Consider the following 20,716-nt stretch of genomic DNA (forward strand, 5'->3'; position numbering starts at 1 on the left):
TGTGTAAATGAATCCTGGAGCCACAGTGGATAACTTGTAATCAAGCACAGGGCATGTGCACAGAGGGACTATTAGATTTTATAACTGTTTTGTGGTCATGGCTCCTGGGTAACCACGGTGAGATGGCGCTAAAACTAATTGCCTAAAAGCATATGAGCTAAAAAGATTGCATCAATGTTAATATTAGAGATATATCAATTTATTGGCTGATATTACAGATTTTTCAAATTTGCCATTATCATTCCATATTAGATGGATATCAGATTTAGTTTTATTTGATTTGGGATATTTTTCGAGCTTGTTTCTCCAGTCTTACCGATATCAGTCCATATTGTTTAATTCGGATGATTATTATTGGAGTTTAGTTGTATTAGTTTATATTAAATATTTAATAATTTATGCTTTCCGCCATTTTTTACATTTAGATTCACTTTAAGTGAGTGTTAAGACGTTCACGCCAAGGATAATCAATTCAGAACGTGTTTTTTTTGTTGTTGTTTCATCTGATGAATGATTAAAAACATTGGCAGCCAATCAGAATCCAGCCTCATTTAAAGAGCTCAAGCATTTAAAGCGACAGGCGACAACTGTACGGCACACTTATAAAAATCAGAGCGATATCGTCCGCTGGTGTGGACTCTAATGTAGTTCTCTTTAGATTTCATTCTTGGTTTGAACTGGCCTTTAGATAATGGCCAAGGTAATTATTTAAAAACTATCTAGTAATTTAATAACAGTGTTAAATGTAATCTTAAACTAATCTCAAGATTAATAAACATTTTTTTTGCACTATACGTTATTTGTACGTGTTGTGATGCCTAAATTCACAAAAAAATATATTTGATAAAATAAAATTCTTATTCTTTTGACAAAATTGTATACAATTTTAATATTGGCCATTTATTGTTTTTTTGGTCATTACAGGAAAATAATTGTCAGCCAGAGTGTGTACTTTCCCTTGCTGTAGCTTCTGTCCACTGTCAGCCAGCCATCAGCTCCATACTCCTTCATGTTAGCTTGAAGAAGACCCTTGGAGTTCAAAGGTTAGCGCTAAAGAAGGCCTTCCTGACATGAAGAGAGTAGCCTGTTTGTGCATCTTGACTCCTGACACCCAATAACTCACTTTTTGCTTGTCCTTTCAAACAGAGGCCCCCCCAATGTCATCCCCTTTCATCACTTTTTTTTTGCTAATTGTTTCTCTCTCTCTTCTCGTAGAATGGAAATTCAAGTTGGAATGAGGAAGGAGATGGTGGGAGAAGCCGAGGAGAGGCCTCCAGAGACTTTGCCAAGGTAAACATTGCTTTTGTTAGCCACAGCTAGTCATTACACATTTTGTCAGTGACACACTAACACAATTTTGCTGGGTTATTTAACCTTACAGCAGCGTGTGAAAGAACTACTTTTTGTTGATTAGGGCTGTCAGGTTTCCCATCACAATTAATCAAATTTTTGTTGTTAAGTTAACTCATTCAGTTTATTTTTAAAGAAAAAATTAACTGTATAATTATTGGGTTCTGAGTTTTTTTTTTTCTGATACCCATATGGAATATATACACTGCGGTTCAAAAGCTTGGGGTCTGTAAGATTATTTAAAAAAAAAAATTTTTTCATAGAAGTCTTATGATAATTTAAGCAGCATTTATTTGACAAAAAAATGCAGTGAAATCTGTAATATTGTGAAATATTCTTACAATTTGAATATATTTTAAAATGTAATTTATTCTTGTGATCAAAGCTGGATTTTCAGCATCATTACTCCAGTCTTCAGATGCCCAACGCCCAACATTCAACCCAAAAATAGTCATATGACCATTGCAATAACTCTGACGCTATTCAGTTAAAAAAACTGCATAGTGCTGCTTTAATGCATAGCTAGCCGTGGATTATCCTGTCTAAACAATGGTCATTTTCTAGCATTGACAAGTTAAGGCTCAAAATGCCCATGGCAAAATTCTTCTTTGTTCTTCACTTTGGGGTAAAAAAAAATATTTGAAACACGTGAGCAGCGGTATACTGTTAGCAAACATCCTGATGAAGCCCACAATGCTAAGAAGTGATGTTTAGATGACAGTGTAAATATGTGCTTTGAGCTTTCCTTTCAATAACAACAAAAATGACAGAAAACGTTAAGAAAGCATCTGATCATTGAGATCTAGATGTTTGCACAAGCTTTGCAATTCAGCACTTCATACATTAAAGTCACGCCACGTTTATTTATATACCACTTGAAATTTAAAACATAAAAAACATCCAATGTGTTCATGTTTTTTTTCTCGTGGACGTCCGAACTCGAGGGACTGAACGGAAGAAATGAACCAGAAAAGATTTCTTTATCAAAGAAGGCGGAGCCTCAGAGCCACACCTACCTATTTTGTAATCGGCCAATGGTAGTTCGAAAGGGTTTACCAGCTAGAGTAAACTTTCTGGAAAGTTGGCTTTAACCAGCCATTTCAAACTCCCAAAATGACAAACTTTCAAATGAAATGAAAACACCACATTAATCTACTGTAGAACAGTGATTAAACTGACTGGAGCAACCTGTGCATTAAACTGTTTTAATGCACACCTTCTAGCCAATCAGAATTGGGTATTCAAACAGATTAAATGTATTTAATCGCATACATTTTTGAAGGTTGACAGCCCTTATATTGGTTAAATGAATTCTGTATCAAACATGGAGTAGCTTTATGTCTACAAAAACAAAAAGATTGACGTAAAAACGGTTTCGAAAGGATTTCAGATAAAGACCTGATTGATTGTTCACAATTTTTACTTTCAGCTTTATGAACTGGACAACGACCCAAAACGGAAGGAATTCCTCGACGACCTCTTTGCGTACATGCAGAAACGAGGTAGGACAGGCTCTTTTAATCCCATTTCAAACACTAATTTTCTCAATCTCATCTATATAGGGCAAGTCTGCATACAAATAATTTAAATCTACTTTAGCTTCACTCTTTGGGGATGTGCTATTTCATCTGACACCAATACCTAGCATAGAGACGGCCCCCTTAGTTAAGTGGAATCGTATGTCCCTGGTCTCAGATTAGCATACTGTGACAGAAAGATGGGCCTGACGGCGTCATCCGACTAAGACTAAGCTCTCAGCGACACATCTTGACGGGGCTATTAACCCCATACCACGGGTTTAAACTCATCCAGATGGAGAGCTGTTTGTGTTGGTCTACCATCACACCCCTGTACCACCTAGCAGTGTGCGTAAGTGGGGTTGTCAGCTGAGACTTCATAATAGGCGGGGGATGGGGAAAAGCGTGATCTTGCCAAATGTCCGTCATGGAGGTCCTCGCAGCCATGATTAATGATGTTTTTTTTTGACTGATGGAGTGTGTGAAAGTGACTTCTGTGGGTGACGGTTGTGTGTTATTCAAAGGATCCATCCTGAAAGTGTTTCAGTGTGCGCCTCGTCTCATTTTTAAACCTGCCCTGGTTATCTTGTCAGGCGTTTTGCATATCACAATGCAAATATCTATTTTAACTGTGATATTCAGGTCAAGTGACCAAGACTAGTAGTTGGATTTGTACAGATTGTGTCCTGTTTCCACTCAGCAGCTTTGAAAAGCAAACAGACCTTTCTGGTTTTGGTGATTTGGTTGTCTGGTGTTGTTCTGAAGGGTCTCTAGCTAACTATCTGCTCTCATTCTACTTCAGTTTATTCTAGTGGTCGACCGATAAGGATTTTTTTTTTTTTGTTATGCCGATATCTTAGAGGGCAAGTGGGCGATATATATGATAGCATGTTGTTTAATTGAATTTTCTGCAATACATTTTTTTTAAAATAAAATTACTTTTATACTTTAAATTAAAACTATCTTTTCTTAATGGTTAGGTCTATTAAATTACCAGACCAATGTTAAACCAAGACCATAAATGGATGGAAAGATGGAGAAGGGAGTTCATGTGTCAAAAACAAAGCTCAAAATAAGTCAATTTCCAACACTTAACTGCCGAACAGAAAAACTTCTCGACCAAAGCTGAAAATTTGACCAAATATTAGCCAATATAGATCGATCAACCAATAGTTTATTTCAATACCACTTTAAAAAAAAACAAAAAAAAAAACAGGATGCTGTGTTGCGTCTTTATTGGCGACCAACGTATAGCTTTAGACATTCTGGTGAATTTGAGGCCCCGAATTGGTTTGTTGGTGGCCATTTTTGCTAAAATTAAAGGAATATCCCAGGTTCAATATAAATCAACAGCATTTGTGATATAATGTTGATAACCAAAAAGATATTTCCTCAAAAAAAAAAAACAATTGTAAAAATTTGTGTTACAGTGATATACTTAAAATAAAAGTGAATGAAGCCAATTTGTAAATGTTAAAATACTCAATTGTACGACCACGAGACACAAACAACATGCGAGTTAACATGAATTTAGTTTTGACTATGACAATGTAATGCCTAAACTCATAATCTTATTCATAATCTTGCTGTGTAAGATATTTTGAAGAATGTTAATAACCAAACAGTTTACGAAGTATTTTTTCCCCATACTACGGAGGTCAATTTGGTTACTCATGTTATTCAAAATAGCGTCTTTTGTGCTCAACCGAAGAAAGAAATTCATACAGGTTTGGAACCACAGAATTTACATTTTTGAGTCAACTATACCTTTAATGTTTTTATAAAATTATAAGCTGCTTATTTCTCCTTTTAAATCCTCCAAACACTGGCCCATCATTTCCATTGTAAGTTACGTTTTTTGCAAACGAGAACAACTTTATTGGTAATCCACAACTGTTGACTGAGTTCGCTTGTATTAAACCTGGAATATTCTTTTTAATGGCACAGCAGTATATTTATATATTTTTATGCTTTGATCTTTGCGCGCACTTCTATAAAAGTCGGCCTCTGCCCTGTGTATTGTCCACATCAGAGCTCTTGAAACTTGATAAGATGGGAGGAGGACAGGAGCAGTGGCTGCAGGGGAGTTTTGTGAGGGGATGTTCAGTGTGTGTGTGTGTGTGTGTGTGTGTTGATTGGGGGCTGTAAGGGGGGCGTCTTTTGCTCAGGGCCTGAGGGGATCAGATAGAGGGTGGGTGAGGTGGATTAAGGGGCCCCTGTCCCTCTCCTAAAGATTAATGAGACCCTAAAACTCAGGGCCCCACCTTTGATATTAGAAGAATGACAGACAGTAGAAAGCAAAGACAATGCTGTGACTGCTGAATAACAGCGGGATGGGGAGGGGATTGCATGGATGAGAGGAAATGATGACAAGATGAGTTGGGAAATAGAGGGTGAGTTATGAGAATGCTGGAAACCAGCTAGTGAAGTTGTGTGCCAAACAATAGAGTTTCAAAATGGAGAAATGAGCCAATTGATTTGTTGTTTATGGAGAAGTGCAACTCTGTGTATCGTTTAAAATGTATGAATCTTACTAAAACATTAAGGGAACTGAAAAAAAACAACAATGTAAAATCATTACAAAACAACCTAATTGTGACTTATGTAGGCATGCATGCAAATTCTTTTGACAATAGTTTATTAGCCTAACAAAATGATTGAATGTGTATGTAATGTATATATCGAATGTTTGCTGTTTTCAAATGTGACTCATCCAATCACATTCACATTACAGCCAGAACTATTTGCAAGTAAAGATTAATGTTATTAAGAATGCATGAAATATTAGTACTATATCAGATTATATACAGACAGTGTTATTTATTTATTTAAATTTATCGGTATTTGGCCAGATTTAAATTGGCCAATATTGAGTATTTTATTGTACATTCTCCGTATTTTAACATTTTATTCATATTTTGCTTAAGTTACATTTAAAATGCATGAATCATTTAATAACATTGTTAAAGGTAATCTTTAACAAATCTCAAAATTATTATTTTTTTTTGTCTGTACATCATAATAATATTATTATTTTTTATTTAGACAACAATATAATATAGAATTTTATGTCAGGCATTTATCAGTTACTGCTTTTACGATGAAAATAATTATTTTTTCAGTATTGGTCAGAATTGTTTATATCAGTGTTTTTGTTTTTCTGTTTTTCCAATAATGAAATGTCAAATTTTACAAGTACCAAATATATAAACATTTCCAGGAAATATTATGCATTATTTATACAAATATTTTTGATTGGGATGCACCGATATTAACATTTTGGGTGATGCCGATAACCGATAATTCTTTATATTTCAAAGCCGATAAGCGATATAATGGCCGATTTATCTAAATCCAAATTTTTCCATGATTTTTGAGAGCCTGATTACAAAAACAAGTCTCGCCATTAAAATCCATTTCCCAAGCACACAATTATAATGTTGTCATTATAATTGTATGTAGCCGATATGACAGACTTGCACTGCGCATGTTGTATTAACTTTATCTTCCTTTTCTAAACTCCAATCATATTTCAAGTAATTCAAAACCACCATGGCGATCAGTGCGCATCTGTCTCAGCGGTAGGAAATAATCCATTATTTATCGGCTTTAATAAAATTGCCCAAATTGTCTTATCGGGCTGAAAATGATAACTTTAAAAATGAACATGTATATTTGAGACTTATATATTTGAGGCTGTTGCAATTGACCAATCAGAATCAAGTATTCTATAGAGCCTCATAAACTCATGTAATGTTGAACACACTTCCAAACTCATCACACTATCCTTTGTTGAATTATTTAACTGGCTCATTTTGTTGCCGTAGCTTCCCAAGAACAGCTTTGAATTATGACTTAAGAGCATTTGTTGCTCATTTTAATTTATCGTTGACATACCGAACAGCTGCAATAGAAGCACTGCTCGGTTTCCTACGGTCAGCAGGGAGGAGGTTATATGTGTGCACGGCCTCTATTGTGTGACTTCATATAATAAGTGTGGCATGTCCTGTTTGGAGCATTTGTCTTGTCACTCCTGAGGCTTGTTACTCTCCTCAAGCATGTTTATGACATCCTGGGTTTGAAGTGGGCTGCTCGTTTCCCACCCGAGCGTCTCTGTCCTTTTATGACCACCGACTACAGATTTATCTTGTAAAGTCAGGAAGATCCCCGAAAAACTCTTTCCTTATCCCTTTCTCTTTGCGTCAATGTTCACTGTCCCCCAGGGAAACGCAGCCTTGTACTGAGCCCTCATTCGTTCGTTTTTATGGCTCAGCGGTATAGGGATGTGGCGCTCCTAAAACAGTAAACATGTTGAAGTCTTAATCAAATGCGCTAAATCAAACTTGACAGTAAATTCCTTCTTGTGCAGAGTCAAATTAACTGAATTATGACCCGTGTGTGTGTATATATATATGTGTGTGTGTGAGTGTATGTATGCAAGTGCGTGTGTATATAATAAATACTAACTAAGAATAAAAAATGTGTACATGCATCTATCTATTATAAGCAAAATGTCTTCTGCGTGTAATGCTCATCTACAATAAGAAAATCCTAAAACTAATCCTAATTAATAGCGATAATAATAGTTTTCTCTGTGAGTAAAGCAAGTAGCTTTATATGTGTAATCCTGCCTTAACCCACCTGAAATTAGCTCACCTAGAGCCAGGGTGGCTAGATGGATGGATGGATGGATGGATGGATGGATAGATGGATTTGTGGAGTGTCTTTGGAGTTTGGAGTGGAAGATGGGTGTCGGAGGAAACATGAATATTTAATACAAGAACGGAAAGTGCTTGAAACCTGAAAAATGAAACATGACTCGGTTGAAAATGACCCTGTTTTTTATGCATTTTTTTTAATTTCAAGGATGTTGTGGTTGAAAGTTCTGCTGAATCTCAGAAAATCTGTTTGTTTGTTTTTTCTTGACAATTTAGCACAATTCTTTTTTAAGCATTTTTTTGCATTGCAATATAATTATTTTTAAGCATTATTATAATTTTTGTAAAATAAACTAAATTTGTTTGTCATAATTATTGTACTGCCTTTTCCCTATGGCATTTAAATAATGGTCAACTGATATTTTGCCAAGGCAGACACATCGGCCGACTATTTGGCTTCTTTTTTTATCCAATATCGACCAATGTCAGAAGTGGGTCTTTTATTTTATATGCTCTCCTTTTTAACAGTTCTATCTAATTAAACTGTTAAACAAATAAATGTAATTGGTACAAAAATAGTATTAAAACATTTGCATTTACATTAGTAATAGAAAGTCAAACACTATAATATTTTCTCATTAACCATCAGCATTCAGCAAATACGCATTTATATCATATAAACAAGTCTTTGAGTATCTAATAAACATTTAATTTCACAAATATGTATTTAGACTGAAAATTAAATGTGCACAAGAGACTTTATTTTAGTCATATTTTAAACAATTTCTTGATTCTGTAATCCTATTACAGTGTTTGTCACAAATAAAGAAGTTGCCATATGAAGTATAAGTTTCAAATAATTTCTAATTCATTGAATATTAAGTCAAATAAATGTGTTTTATGTTAAATCGGTCTTCGGCTGCCCTGTTCTCTAAGATATCTGCATTGGCATCAGCAATCAAAAAAAGATATCAGTCGAAAACTACACATTTAAAAATAAACAATTTGTATTACAGTACAATTTGTGTAAAGAGAATCGAATGAAACCATTAAAAGTATTCATTTATTTGGTCATTTGTGTCATAAATAACGTGCAAAAGACTTGAACAGCCTTAAAATGTACTTTTAGTTTCTGTAAGCAAAATCTAGTTTCTTCTTTTTTTCTTTTTGAATTGACTGGTGTGAAATGTGATCTAGCATTAGCCTAACGTTTTTCAGGTTATCAAAACAAAAGATCTAACCACACAACATCATCCAGGATCTTTCGTCGGGTGTGAGACCATGCACTTCCTGTATGCCCCCTCACTTCCTCTCTGCAGCAGCCATACAGTAAGAATGGCAATCATTGTTTAGGTCAGAGAGTGGAATTTCCTTCACCAGCCCGGCGTCTCGGAACGCCTTATTGGTTCATCGCAGAGCGCAGGCTTCTTAATGTGGGCAGCTGTTTCCTCCTATATTTAGGGCAGTGGTCAGATTCAATGACCTATTTTTTGTTTTCGAGCAAACAAATGGGGGAGGGGATGGAATTAGATGTGTAATTAAAAAAAAGAGAGAGAGAAACTAGTTAGAAATTGCTGCTTTGACTTTTGAACGCATGGTCTCATCAGTTTTTAATAGCTAGAGAGCTAGTAAAGTGTTGAAAGCCACAATGCTAGTAATGCGTTTGTGGATGGACCTGTCCTGCGTTTGTCCTTACTGAGCATTTCAGTTGATTTTACTCTCTCTTTATAGATTTGTTCTGCGTTCATCCATTTGCATACCCTGCAACCTCATGCTTTTATTTCATTAACCCCGTCTTGACGCGTCACATTGCCCATTTCTTGAGGCGTATGAAGGGAGACACCATGATATCAATTAGGAGTGCAGTGCTTCAGCATTAAACCCTTGCACAGCGTACATCAATCAATAATGAAGCCTCTTTAGCAGGAAAAGGCTTCCAATGACTTTTCCATTCTTGAGTTTGAGCTAAATTGGTTTTGCAGTTATGGAGCGTGTCACAAGGTCGCTCTCTAGACGATTTCCTGTGGACCTTTACCTGAATCTCCAGCTCGGTGACCTAGCCCTAACCTTTTGCTCGAATCTGAGCAGCGATTGTTTGATGAATGAGTAATGTCATTCCCAGCATTAAATAACTGCCTTTCAAAGGGAGCCCTTGCTCCGGACTCTCCGGGGGGTGCTGGGCCTTGTCTTGGAGGCCTGGGCTTCTAAATTACACTGGGTAAATGAACGCTTTATGGCTGTTTGCTGTGAGGAGTTTCAGGATGGAACATTCTGACCCCGATAATTTAAGAAGAACCAGCACAACAGAATCAGCCAGTCGAACTAGGTGTTTATTTGGAACTAGCATTATAATTCACATTTGCGTAAAAACATTGCATGGGTGTGTTCTTAAAAAAGTGTTTGTGTGTGTGTGTATGTATGTACACAGTAGTCAACATTTGGAGTTGATCAAAACATTTCATCAAAGTTATTAATGAATTTTGAACAATACCCGTTATTGTCTTAGGACTACTATATATATATACATACATGCAGTATTGGTCAAAAGTTTGGAAATCTTATATTTTTTAAAGAAGTCTGTTTGATCAAAACTACAGAAAACAAATAATGGTTTTCTATTTTAATATACTTTAAAATATAATTTATTTCTGTGATGCAAAGCTGAATTTTCAGCATCACTCCAGTCTTAAGTGTCTCATAATTTTTCAGAAATCATTCTAATATGCTGATTTATTATCAATGTTGGAAACAGTTGTACTGCTTAAATATTTTTTTTATAACATGTGATGCTTTTTCTGGATTCTTCGATGAATAAAAAGTAAAAAATGACAAAAAACCTGGGGATCAAATCAGCATATTTAATTAGATGGCTTCTGAAGGTTCATGTGACAAAAGTATATTGAAATAGAAAACCATTATTTTAAATTGTAATAATGTTATTTTACAGTATATTTTCTATATTTTTGCAGGCTTGATTAGAATAAGAGACTTCTTTCAAAAAAATTTTTGACCAGTACTGTATGAATATGAGTGTGTGTATAATATATTTAAAGACCGAATTGCATGCACATTACTTATCCACATAATTAGTGTTATTGGTTGACATTTGTTTAGTGCGCAGGTGCCCATCTATGTGCATTTGAATCCATGTTAATGAGAATGGAGAATGGAGCTAAATTAGGGCGTAATCCTGACCTCGGGACAGGTCACCAGGACTCTTCAAACCCCCCACCCCACCCACTTCTCACAAAGCACACATACATTAATTGGTTTTATTCCAGAATAGGCCCAGCATGGTATGTGGGGGGAGGATTTGAGCATGGTATTATGGGGGCTCAAATCCCCTCCCCTCCTGTTCTGTACACACTTTGGTAACTGTGTGTGTGTGTGGTTGCCGCAATCCCTCCAAATGAGCTTCATTGCACTGGCCTGCCCACACCGGCTCATTACTCGCAGATTAAAAACTCAATCACTTCAATCCCTGTTTTTCTGGAAGGGGTGGGCCGCACAGGCTCTCATGAGCTTTTAATGCTTACAGATGGCTTCTGCTTGCATCTCTATTTCAGCCAATCACCTCCTAACATCAGCTTATTTAGCATAGCTACTGTTGATTGGCCCATAACTGCCATTCATCAGCCTATAGTTGCTGTGTTGATTTACCCTTCACTTTCCACTGGCTACCCATCATTATGGTCTGAATGATGTCCTTCATGAGCCCATCATCTACTACCAACCCATCACTTCCCATAGATACTTCCATTCATTACGGTCTTAATAAATCCCATTTACTTATTGCAGTACAGGGCCTATGAAATCCAATTATTTTTCCCAAATTCCACTTTTTTTCTTCTAGATTCCGTTTTCAGTTTTTTTTTTTTCTGGAGTCTGTTTTGTTGGTTTGATAAAAATGTTGTCATCCAAAAATGTCGAAGTAATAAAATTCATGAAATTCATTCATTTTAGGAGGTCATAAAATTGTTACTATAATATGGCCGTTTAAAACGTAATCAAATGAAACCGTAACAATTCATTAAATGTTTTTGGCTAACAAAGTGCTAACAAAAGTAAACTGACAACAGCAGTTTACTTTTAAAATTAAAACATTGCAGACAAATTGTGATAATTCCTTAAAGTTTTAATCCTTTTTTTAATGTACATTCTACTTTCTAATAGCAAAATATCATATTTTATGTGTGCCATCAGTGGCCCCTCACATCTTCTTCAGCCCTGTTACTGTCTTGATGAGAACATCGTTTTAGTTATCGTCTTCCCATCAGTACAGTCTGAATAAAGCCCATCATTCCGACAAAATGTGTTTTAATTTTAAAGTTGAAATCATAAACGATTCCTTTAAACACTCAGCTGGTTTGATGTGATCCATCATGCAGAATATTAAACAAAGGCTGTCCGTTCTGTCTCCTCCAGGTACACCTGTGAACCGAATCCCCATCATGGCCAAGCAGGTGTTGGATCTGTACATGCTGTATAAGCTGGTGACCGAGAAGGGAGGTCTGGTGGAGGTGATAAACAAGAAGATCTGGAGAGAGATCACTAAAGGCCTGAACCTGCCCACCTCCATCACCAGTGCCGCCTTCACCCTCCGCACACAGTAAGATCCATGTGCACGGCATACACACAAGTACTTTTTGCCATCAAGGTTTCAGACATCTCTAAAGTCATGTAGTACGCTGACAGTTTTTGATCTTCTGTGGCAGGTATATGAAGTACCTGTATCCATACGAGTGCGAGAAGAAGGGTCTGAGTTCCCCTGGAGAGCTGCAGGCGGCCATTGACAGTAACCGCAGGGAGGGCCGTCGCCCCGGGTACAGCAACAGCCTGTACCGCTTTTCCCCTTCTCCCAGTGCCTCAGCCCCTCACCTCCTTTCACCTCTCAAAATGCACCTGCCCGCCACGGGACACAACGGACTGCAGGCCACCCCCAGTCCTGCCCTGAAGAAAGCCACAGGTGTGCAGTCGTCTTAATAAGATTATTTAAATCAGTTTTTTTTTGTTGTTGACCTGAGCTGGAATGATTATGCGTTTAGTCCGTTAAATATAATATTACACATCAACATAAACATTTGGTTTATTTGCACACACCAGTGGTGAGAAGGAGAATCACGTTCTTATTGAATGTCACTAGGTGTGTTTACATGAACCCAAATAATCCTTTTATAATCATATTCATGACTCAATTGGAGTGAAAAGACTTCATGTAAACACCTCAGAATGAGCTCGATCCCAGTTAACCCGTTTGAATCCGACCACGTTTACATTTATTAATTTAGCGGATCAATCGGATTCAAAAATTAAGGAATGAAACAGTTATGGAAGTTTAAATTGACTGTAAATCAAATGTAGTGTACTAAAAAAAGTATTTCATACAAAATATATATTTTACAAAATAGTTTTTGCAATGAAATAAAAAAGCCATTTATCTAACCATATCTCAAAGATTGAAGTTTCCAGGGTTACACCCCTACTCCTTCAAAAGACATCCTGGGATTTTTTTTGTGACCACAGAGAACTCGAAGTTTTGAAGAAGAAAAAAAATTATATTTGACTACATCATTTAGGGTTCATATAAATGCAAGTTTCTGAATATTGGATTCATTCTGATTCACTGCTAAAATTTTAGGCATACAGTGAAATTTTAATTTAATTGGTTTTGATGTTGACCAAAATGCATTTCGTTACATTCTATTCTTCAGTCTCCACACCTTTACATAATGCCACCTCGATGTGGAATAGAAACAAACCCAAGCAGGACGTGTATGTAGGAAATGGAGCAGGTTTCCTGGCCTGATTGGGGAAATGATCGGCCATTAAGGGGCTGTGTTTTCCTGTGAGGGTCTACTGACAGAGACGAACCCCAGGGGCCGCAGTAAATGAAGGGCTTGCCTTGATGTGTAATGCAGGGACCTATGTTCATGTCAAAACATCCTGCTTCATAACTTCCAGCTGGCTGGTGAAAAGTTCCCAAAAAGTTCCCAAATAATTAAAGTTTGAGTTGACATTTTATTTTTTTTTATCACCTGTTTGATATTGTTAGTCAAGCATTTTAGCAAACTAGCATTCAGGTCTGCTACAATCATGGTCTGGAAGTAAAATCCAATACATTTTCTCCTATTCATTTCCTATGTCATTTTAAACAATAACAAGCCAGGCCAACAATGAGCTTAAAGGGTGTCAATCAATGTTATCTGCTTTTTTTTTTCTTTTTTTTCTTTTTTTTGGAAGTCATCAGCCAGCATTATTTAAACTTCCCTTTTTTTGACAGAAAAACTACATTACCCATGATTCTGCAAAAAAATCTCCACCAATCAGAATGAAAACAAGAAAATTATCTATCGATCTATCTCTCTATCTATCATTTATTGGTGTGAACATGCAATGGATTACATCATCCTGATTAACATTATGGATTTGATATAGTAACCTTTTTTTGTTTTTGTTTTTTTGGTGGGCTCTCCTCAGTCCCAGAGGACGGTCCAGCTTCCATGTTGCCAGGTCGTCTGCCCCTGGCGCTGGCTCTCGGGCATCAGCAGCAGCTGGCACGCGCCGCCACACTGGAGCAGCTGAGGGAGAGGCTGGAGACCGGCATGGGTGTCGCGGGACCCGCCGCCGCCGCGGTGGAGGGGCCCGAGAGGAAGATGGCCCGTCTGGCAGAGGAACAACAGAAGCTACTGCAGCAGGCTTTCCAACAAAACCTGCTGGCCATGGCGTCACAGGTGAACCCAGCCCAACTGCGGATGAACAACGCCAGCACCCGCGGTGCGTACATCAGCGGTTTCATCCAAAATATCCACAGCGACTGACATAGTGTGTCATTTGACGTTTGTATTTTGTTTTCAGAGGACAAACAGGACCTTTCTCTCAGCATTTCTTCTAATGGCTCTGCTAGCATTACTGTGTCTGTGGAGGTCAATGGGGTTATTTACTCAGGTGTGTATTACTGTATTTATACACGTGTGGGATTGTCCAATATTGGTGAAGGCACTTAACCTCAGGTTACTCCAAGACCCCCTTTCCACCGATTGGGCCGGCTCCTATAAGAAAATCCTTTGTATTGGAAAACTGTTACTAGCATACTCGGGTTACAAATGTAATCTATTAAAAGGCTTGTAGATCTTGGCTGTTTGTTTAATTCATTTTATTCCAATTATTTATACTTGCATTGAGGATATTTCCATAAAGTTCCGATAATCCTACAAGTATTCTAGATCATAAAAGTATTTTATTGTAGTACTAATGTAAGTTTTATATAGCTCATTTTACAATTATTTGAAGCAATATAGTAATAATAAAAAACTTATTTTATTGGTATTTCAGTGAAAGGCTTCTCTAACTTAAATTAAAAAAAAAATAGTGGTGTTTTTAATTTTCTAATTTTAAAGGTAATAGGTTTGAAATTTCTTGTTCACCAAGCCCGTATTTATTTAATTAAAAAAAAATAATAATAATTTTTTTAAATGTATTTTATTCCTGTGTTGCAAAGCTAAATTTGCAGCATCATTACTCTTCAGTGTCACATGATCCTTCAGAAAACATTCTAATATGATGACTTGCTGCTCAAGAAACATTTCTGATGATCAATGTTGAAAACATTTGTGCTGATTAATATATTTGTGGAAATCATCCAGGTTTCTGTGATGAATAGAAAGTTAAAAAAGAACATCATTTATTTGAAAACTAATTTTTTCTCACTGACCCTCAACTTTTAAACAGTGATGTATTCCTGTATGAAGTCAATTGCTAAATGCATTTTTTTTTAATACTCTGTACAGGATCCTTATATGCCCAGAAGTCTGCAGCTGTTCCCACCGCTGTCACAGCCATGTTCCCGGGCCAGACCTCCACCCTCAGTCCTGGCATCCCCTCTTCCTCCTCCTCTTCCTCCTCAAAGGGTCCTGACTCTGTGGAGCCGGCCACAGGTGCGTCACCCTAACCGTCACAAGCTCCCTGAACCAAACAGCCCGTGAGTCCACCCTAAACTAGTCTTTCCTCTGGAGCGGCACGAGCCGCTCTGCCCTCTAGAGGCGGTCTAGCGAATCACAGTCTGCCTCCTGCACAAGTTCGCAGCTGTGTTTTCCTTCCAGTGGAGGGAGGACCACACACATACACTTTTACAAACTCATCAGCTGTTAAAGCTCATCACGGACCCCACCTCCTCTTTTCCTCAAGAGTTTTTCTCAGGACTGAGAAGGTTTTTAGACACGTTCGATTCAACAGAATACCTCAGCGTACACACTTCGGTGATCGCGTAATCATGCCTTTCCACACCCGTAGTCATTCTCTCACAAAGAGCTGCAAAGCAATCATGGCGTGATCAAATCTACTTCTGCCAAAGTCACATCTGTGAGGTTGTGCTTGACACTTTCTTTTTTGCTGTCTATTAATTCTCTTATTTAAAGTTTGCTGAATTTACCTCATCTGCAGTGAATTTAAAAGACTCAGGATCGATTATGATACTGCTGTGTTGTTGTTGTTTTTTTTTTTTTGTCTAATTTGATGGATTTTAAAAGCAGGCTACAATCCCCATCTAGTGTTGCAAAGTTGTTTCAGTAAGTAAGAAAAGGGGTCACATATATTTTTTCTTTTTTTAAAATGTATTTACTTGATTTTATTATTTTCTATTTCTGTCGGTTTTTTAGCTTCTAGATAAAGAAATATTAATATGATTTGAAAAAGAGTTTTGGGTTTGATTGCGTTGTACACTGTATAAAGTGATTAGTTGACTTAACTTAAAAGCAAAGGGTTTTCCTCCTTTTTTAAGTTACAAGTAATTAAAAAAATTAAGTTATGCGAACTTGACAATTCCCCAACTTAATTTTTCAGTTTATTTACTTAAAAAAGGGAGGAAACCTCTTGCCTTAAAATGAAGTCAGCTGATCACTTTTTACAGTGTAAGCAGCTGGCAGTTTTTTGTTATTATTATTATTAAGACATATTTACAGGCAACAGTTTGGTTGAAAGATTTTTCTCTACCTCAGACACAAGACAATGTATGGTTGAAAAGAAATGACGTCGACATGCACAGTTAGTGTCGCGCATGTCAATCATTTCTGTGCGTTGGACGATCATGTGCAGGCTCATAAATAAGGGCCCTGATTAATGTACTATTCTTCTACTCTGATGCGCATACGAGTTCTTTTTAAAACAAACCAGGTCACAGAAAAGCAGGATAACATTCAAATCAAAAGATTGGATGTTTGTTTTTTTTTATTATTGTTGAACTTCAGACCTCACATATCTTTCCATATTGGAAAGCGAGTTTCTCAGGAAATCTTTTTTTTTTTTCCTCTCTTCACAAATTTTAACTTCAGAACCTACACTAGAATGACTCTAGATATATCTTGGTCAGTGTGGGACTGAAATAGCTACCTCAGTCAGGATTTACCTCGGATGTAGTTCAACTGCCTGCAGTTCATCACTGAATTACCTCAAAGTTCTGCTGATTTTAATGCAAAAAAAAAACATCTCAGGTAAAGAATTAGCAAAATACCTCAGAAATGTAAAGATGGTGAAGACAGAACGTTAATACGGGAGTGTGAGATGAGAGAATTGCTTGAAGAGTTAGATCTCATGTCCATGAAGTATTGATTATTATTGCATAAACTGTCTTCCAGTCCTTCCAATAAACTTCCAGTGGCAATTGAGGCTTGTTGGCTGGTTATGTTCATGTACCCATGCTGATTTAGCCTCATTAACTAATAGCTTTTTAGTCGTTTATAATCCTGCATTTGCTTGACCCTGGGACCTGCTGGGATACAGACACTTTTAGTCTCTTCTGTTCAATTGCTATATTCTTCAGATAATTACATAGCTGAAAACCAAAGACCATGTGTTTGTTATCCTCTTTGATGACCTCGATGTATAGACACATGCAACTTTACACAGTGAAATTAAAGTCTGATCTGATGCAAGAGTTTTGTGGGTTTTTTTCTTATTCTTTGTGTAGGATATTATTACTCTTTTAATTGAAGTCATACATCATGGTCAAGTATTAATTAGTTTTTATTTGTGCATGTTTAAATGTAAACATTGCATTGACCTCATTTATTTTGTCATACAGTCTATAAAAAGCAATTAATTCAAAAGTAAAGAAAAAAGTCAATCAAATTACTCTTGAGAGAAGACATGAAAATAATGTAAAAATGCAAATAATGGTCCTTAAAGGCTTTTTATTTATTAAATAAATGTATCGCAATGTGTGGTTGTGCACATTGAAATGAAAGATGCAGTTCATGTCACAAGACACCAAGAGGCACTACATCAGTATTATGCTTTTGAAATCAAGTCTGATTGTATAGATCTGCCTCTTTAATCCTCATTAATGTCTGATGAGATTGACAAATGGAAAGTGCAAGTAATAATGAAATTATCTGCTTAAAACAGCATGTAACATTAACTATGACATTTTCATTATGTGCAGAACTCGCTGTGGATGTGACAGATGCTGTTTTGTGGGGGTTGGTAGGATGGGATTGTCCAGTTGATGCCTTTTTTTTAATAGGCACAGTGTGGGACACGACGTGTTTGTCCTTGACCCGTCACCAGTAAAGTGTCTATGCCATCTCTGGTGTGTCCCGCCCCTGTCCTGAGCTGGACCACCCCTCTAAACTCATCTTAGTCTCTCACCACGGGAGTCAGTGGAGAGGATTACTGCCCTGGATATAACTAAAAGACAGATGTAGGAGAGGAAAGACCACAAGCAGAATCAATTGGATTTTATTTAGATTGAATGACAATTTGGAATGTAATCATATAAAATTTGTTTCGGACAACTTGATGGATCGTATTATACACCTGATCTTGTCGCTTTAAATTGGGAAACAGGTTTAAGGTTCATCTTAAAGCATCTTGGCAAAAGACGCGACAAAATTCGGTACTGACACCAGAAACCAGAGTTGTTCAACTCTAAAGATGCATACAGATGGAGTGGAGTTCACAGTTCTGAAGTCACCCCTGTGAAGAGACATAATGTTACTCCAGAAGGTGAAGATGCGGTGAGAAGCTGTTGTGTTCCTTGGTCATCATGCCTATTGAGGAGGAGAACTCTGGGGAACCTGTGTGGCAGTCTGTGCTAATGTTTGGCTGTAAGGGAATGATCGAGGCAATCATCGTTCTCTTGTTTCTCTGGCTGCTGGTGCAGGTGCTTTTCACGAAGCAACTTGAAGGTATGGTAGACCTAACCTCTAAGCAAACTATATAACACTTGGGTGCGTTTGCCAGTAAAGTTGTTAATAAGTAGTTGTCCATTTGGTCTGAGAGACCAAACCTTATTTAGATTACTTAGATTTCAAATTGAAGTGCTGCAGTTCATGTGTGTGGTTTGTTACCATTCTTTTACTGAATCTGACTTTATGCGGATTAAATTGTTTCCTTTGTTTGCGGATTACGACTTAACAGTTGTTCTGTCATTTAGAATGATAGTTTCGGATTAAAATGCTGTTCTAACCAGCCTCTGTCTCTTCAGTCCACCTACAGATTCTGTTGGGTGTGGGCTTGGTGGTCCTTTGTTTATCCCTTATACTGGGCTGCCTAATTTGTTGGTTAAAAACCAGACACAAACCACATGAAGACAAAAAGACTGTGAGAACCCCACCTCCCCCTGATTCTGTGGATCATGTGACTGTGGCATTAAGTTCCTCCTCTTTATCTGGAACCACATTTACCAAATTGCAGTATGAGCAGCTGGAAGGAGAGGTTCTAGACTACCCGTCTGCTTTTGAGAGCTCTACACCATCAGATGAAGAGTTCACTGCTTTCTCTGAGGTTAACAAGCAGACGTCATGCTTCCAAATGAGACGACTCAGTTCTCCAGCTGTCTCCTCTTCTCCATACAAGCCCATGGCCAGTGGCCGCTCCTCTCTCCCCACTTTACCAAGACTTAGTCTCCTTGCGAAGACTCGGAAGGTTCTGGAACGCCACTGCACTGTGGCTGGGGATAGTTACTCAATCAGTGAACACAGAAGGCTCACTGTTCCTAACCTGCAATCACCTTGCACCCTCTCTCAACTTCAAACTCAAGGCCTACTACAGGATGAATCTTTATTACCTAACTATGGTTCAAATTCTTGCAGGAAGACCTCAAATCCCTTCTTGCACTTCACCCTGACCTTCTCTTCAACACAGAACACCCTCACTCTCTCCTTAGTTGGTATAACTGGTGTGGTCCATCACCTAGAAGAAGTGACTGTCCAGGTCAGGCTTCCTCCACTTTGCCCTGGACCTCTGGTTATATCTGCCCAAGATTACAACCTTAGCTCTGGACTCTATAAACAGAACTTGGCAGTCAATGTCGGATCTTTGGAAGGGCTTAAGAGTTGCATACTCAGACTGACCATCTTCACTCAGGATAATCCAAAGACATCCTTATTTGAGGAGCTGGAAGTTTGCTGCAGTAGTCTAGACTGGACACCAGACAAGCCTGTCACCTGCGTTAGAGAACTAAGGCAAGTTGTGGACAAGACCAAGGTCACTTCATAGCTCTTGTTACAAGACTACTCTTAAATACTTTTCTTACAAAAATGTATTCAGCATGCTCAAGATATGAACATTGATTTCCCTCAGAAAATGACATGTCAAGATTCAGAGAGGTCACAAGGTCTAATACAGTCAGCTTGTTCCAGTTCCAGTCCATCAGCTTAAAGTCCTGATCCTGTAAACAGACAATCTTACCAAGCAGACTCTTGGTGAAACTACAATACACTGTTCTCATTCTCTCCCAAATGGTACCCTCGCCCCAATATTAGTTAATTTTATAGATCATGTCGACCAGTTTTTCTGTCCCCAAGACCCACCTCCCAGAATGTTTTAGATGTCTCTCTAGTCTAGTCAAAAGACTGATGCGCTAAATCAGGTGTTTTAATTAGTGAGACTTAGGTTGGTTCCCAGGACTGGAGTTCAGAAACTCTGGGTGCTTCTCAATACTCAAATTGATGCTTCCTCCTTTCCTCGCTCCTCGAGGATGACCAGGATATCAATCGGACTCAGCCATCTGGAAGGACATTCTCAAATTGCACCGTGAGGAATAAGGAGTGAGGAAGCTTCCTGAGGAGTCATGAGCGAGGATAAACAGGTGTATCCTTCCCTCGCATCCTAAGGGGGTGAAGCTAAGATGTGAGGATGCACAAATAAGAAATGAGAAGAAACCACAGATGTAGACAACACTGAATTCCATACAGT

The 20,716-nt window shown here is 37.7% G+C and overlaps 2 protein-coding genes across 3 annotated transcripts in view; both read left to right on the forward strand.

Annotated features, from left to right (window-relative positions):
- arid3b (AT-rich interaction domain 3B) overlaps positions 1 to 17,004 on the forward strand; it is a 28,226-nt gene extending 11,222 nt beyond the window's left edge. For both annotated transcript variants that reach the window (XM_039658095.2, XM_039658096.2), the window contains exons 3-9: positions 1,216 to 1,290; positions 2,780 to 2,852; positions 11,951 to 12,134; positions 12,241 to 12,491; positions 14,003 to 14,299; positions 14,381 to 14,470; positions 15,313 to 17,004. In XM_039658095.2, the coding sequence (XP_039514029.2) occupies positions 1,216 to 1,290; positions 2,780 to 2,852; positions 11,951 to 12,134; positions 12,241 to 12,491; positions 14,003 to 14,299; positions 14,381 to 14,470; positions 15,313 to 15,473 (1,131 nt within the window). In that variant the 3' untranslated portion in view covers positions 15,474 to 17,004. The remainder of the gene's footprint in view (positions 1 to 1,215; positions 1,291 to 2,779; positions 2,853 to 11,950; positions 12,135 to 12,240; positions 12,492 to 14,002; positions 14,300 to 14,380; positions 14,471 to 15,312) is intronic.
- A 1,470-nt stretch (positions 17,005 to 18,474) lies between these two features.
- On the forward strand, positions 18,475 to 20,399 carry syt18b (synaptotagmin XVIIIb). Its single transcript, XM_039658114.2, has 2 exons — positions 18,475 to 18,705; positions 19,005 to 20,399. The coding sequence occupies exons 1-2, from the start codon at positions 18,564 to 18,566 to the stop codon at positions 20,015 to 20,017; spliced, it is 1,155 nt and encodes a 384-aa protein (XP_039514048.2). The 5' UTR covers positions 18,475 to 18,563; the 3' UTR covers positions 20,018 to 20,399.
- Positions 20,400 to 20,716: the final 317 nt, after the last annotated feature.

This window comes from Pimephales promelas, chromosome 25, assembly GCF_988280905.1.
Source record: "Pimephales promelas chromosome 25, fPimPro1.hap1.1, whole genome shotgun sequence".
Lineage (NCBI taxonomy): Eukaryota > Metazoa > Chordata > Actinopteri > Cypriniformes > Leuciscidae > Pimephales > Pimephales promelas.

Bases quoted from the DNA above. Each gene is read 5' to 3' on its own strand.
- syt18b (XM_039658114.2), top strand. From the start codon at position 18,564: ATGCCTATTGAGGAGGAGAACTCTGGGGAACCTGTGTGGCAGTCTGTG. The intron at 18,706-19,004 runs GTATGGTAGACC...CTGTCTCTTCAG, and splicing joins TTTCACGAAGCAACTTGAAG to TCCACCTACAGATTCTGTTG.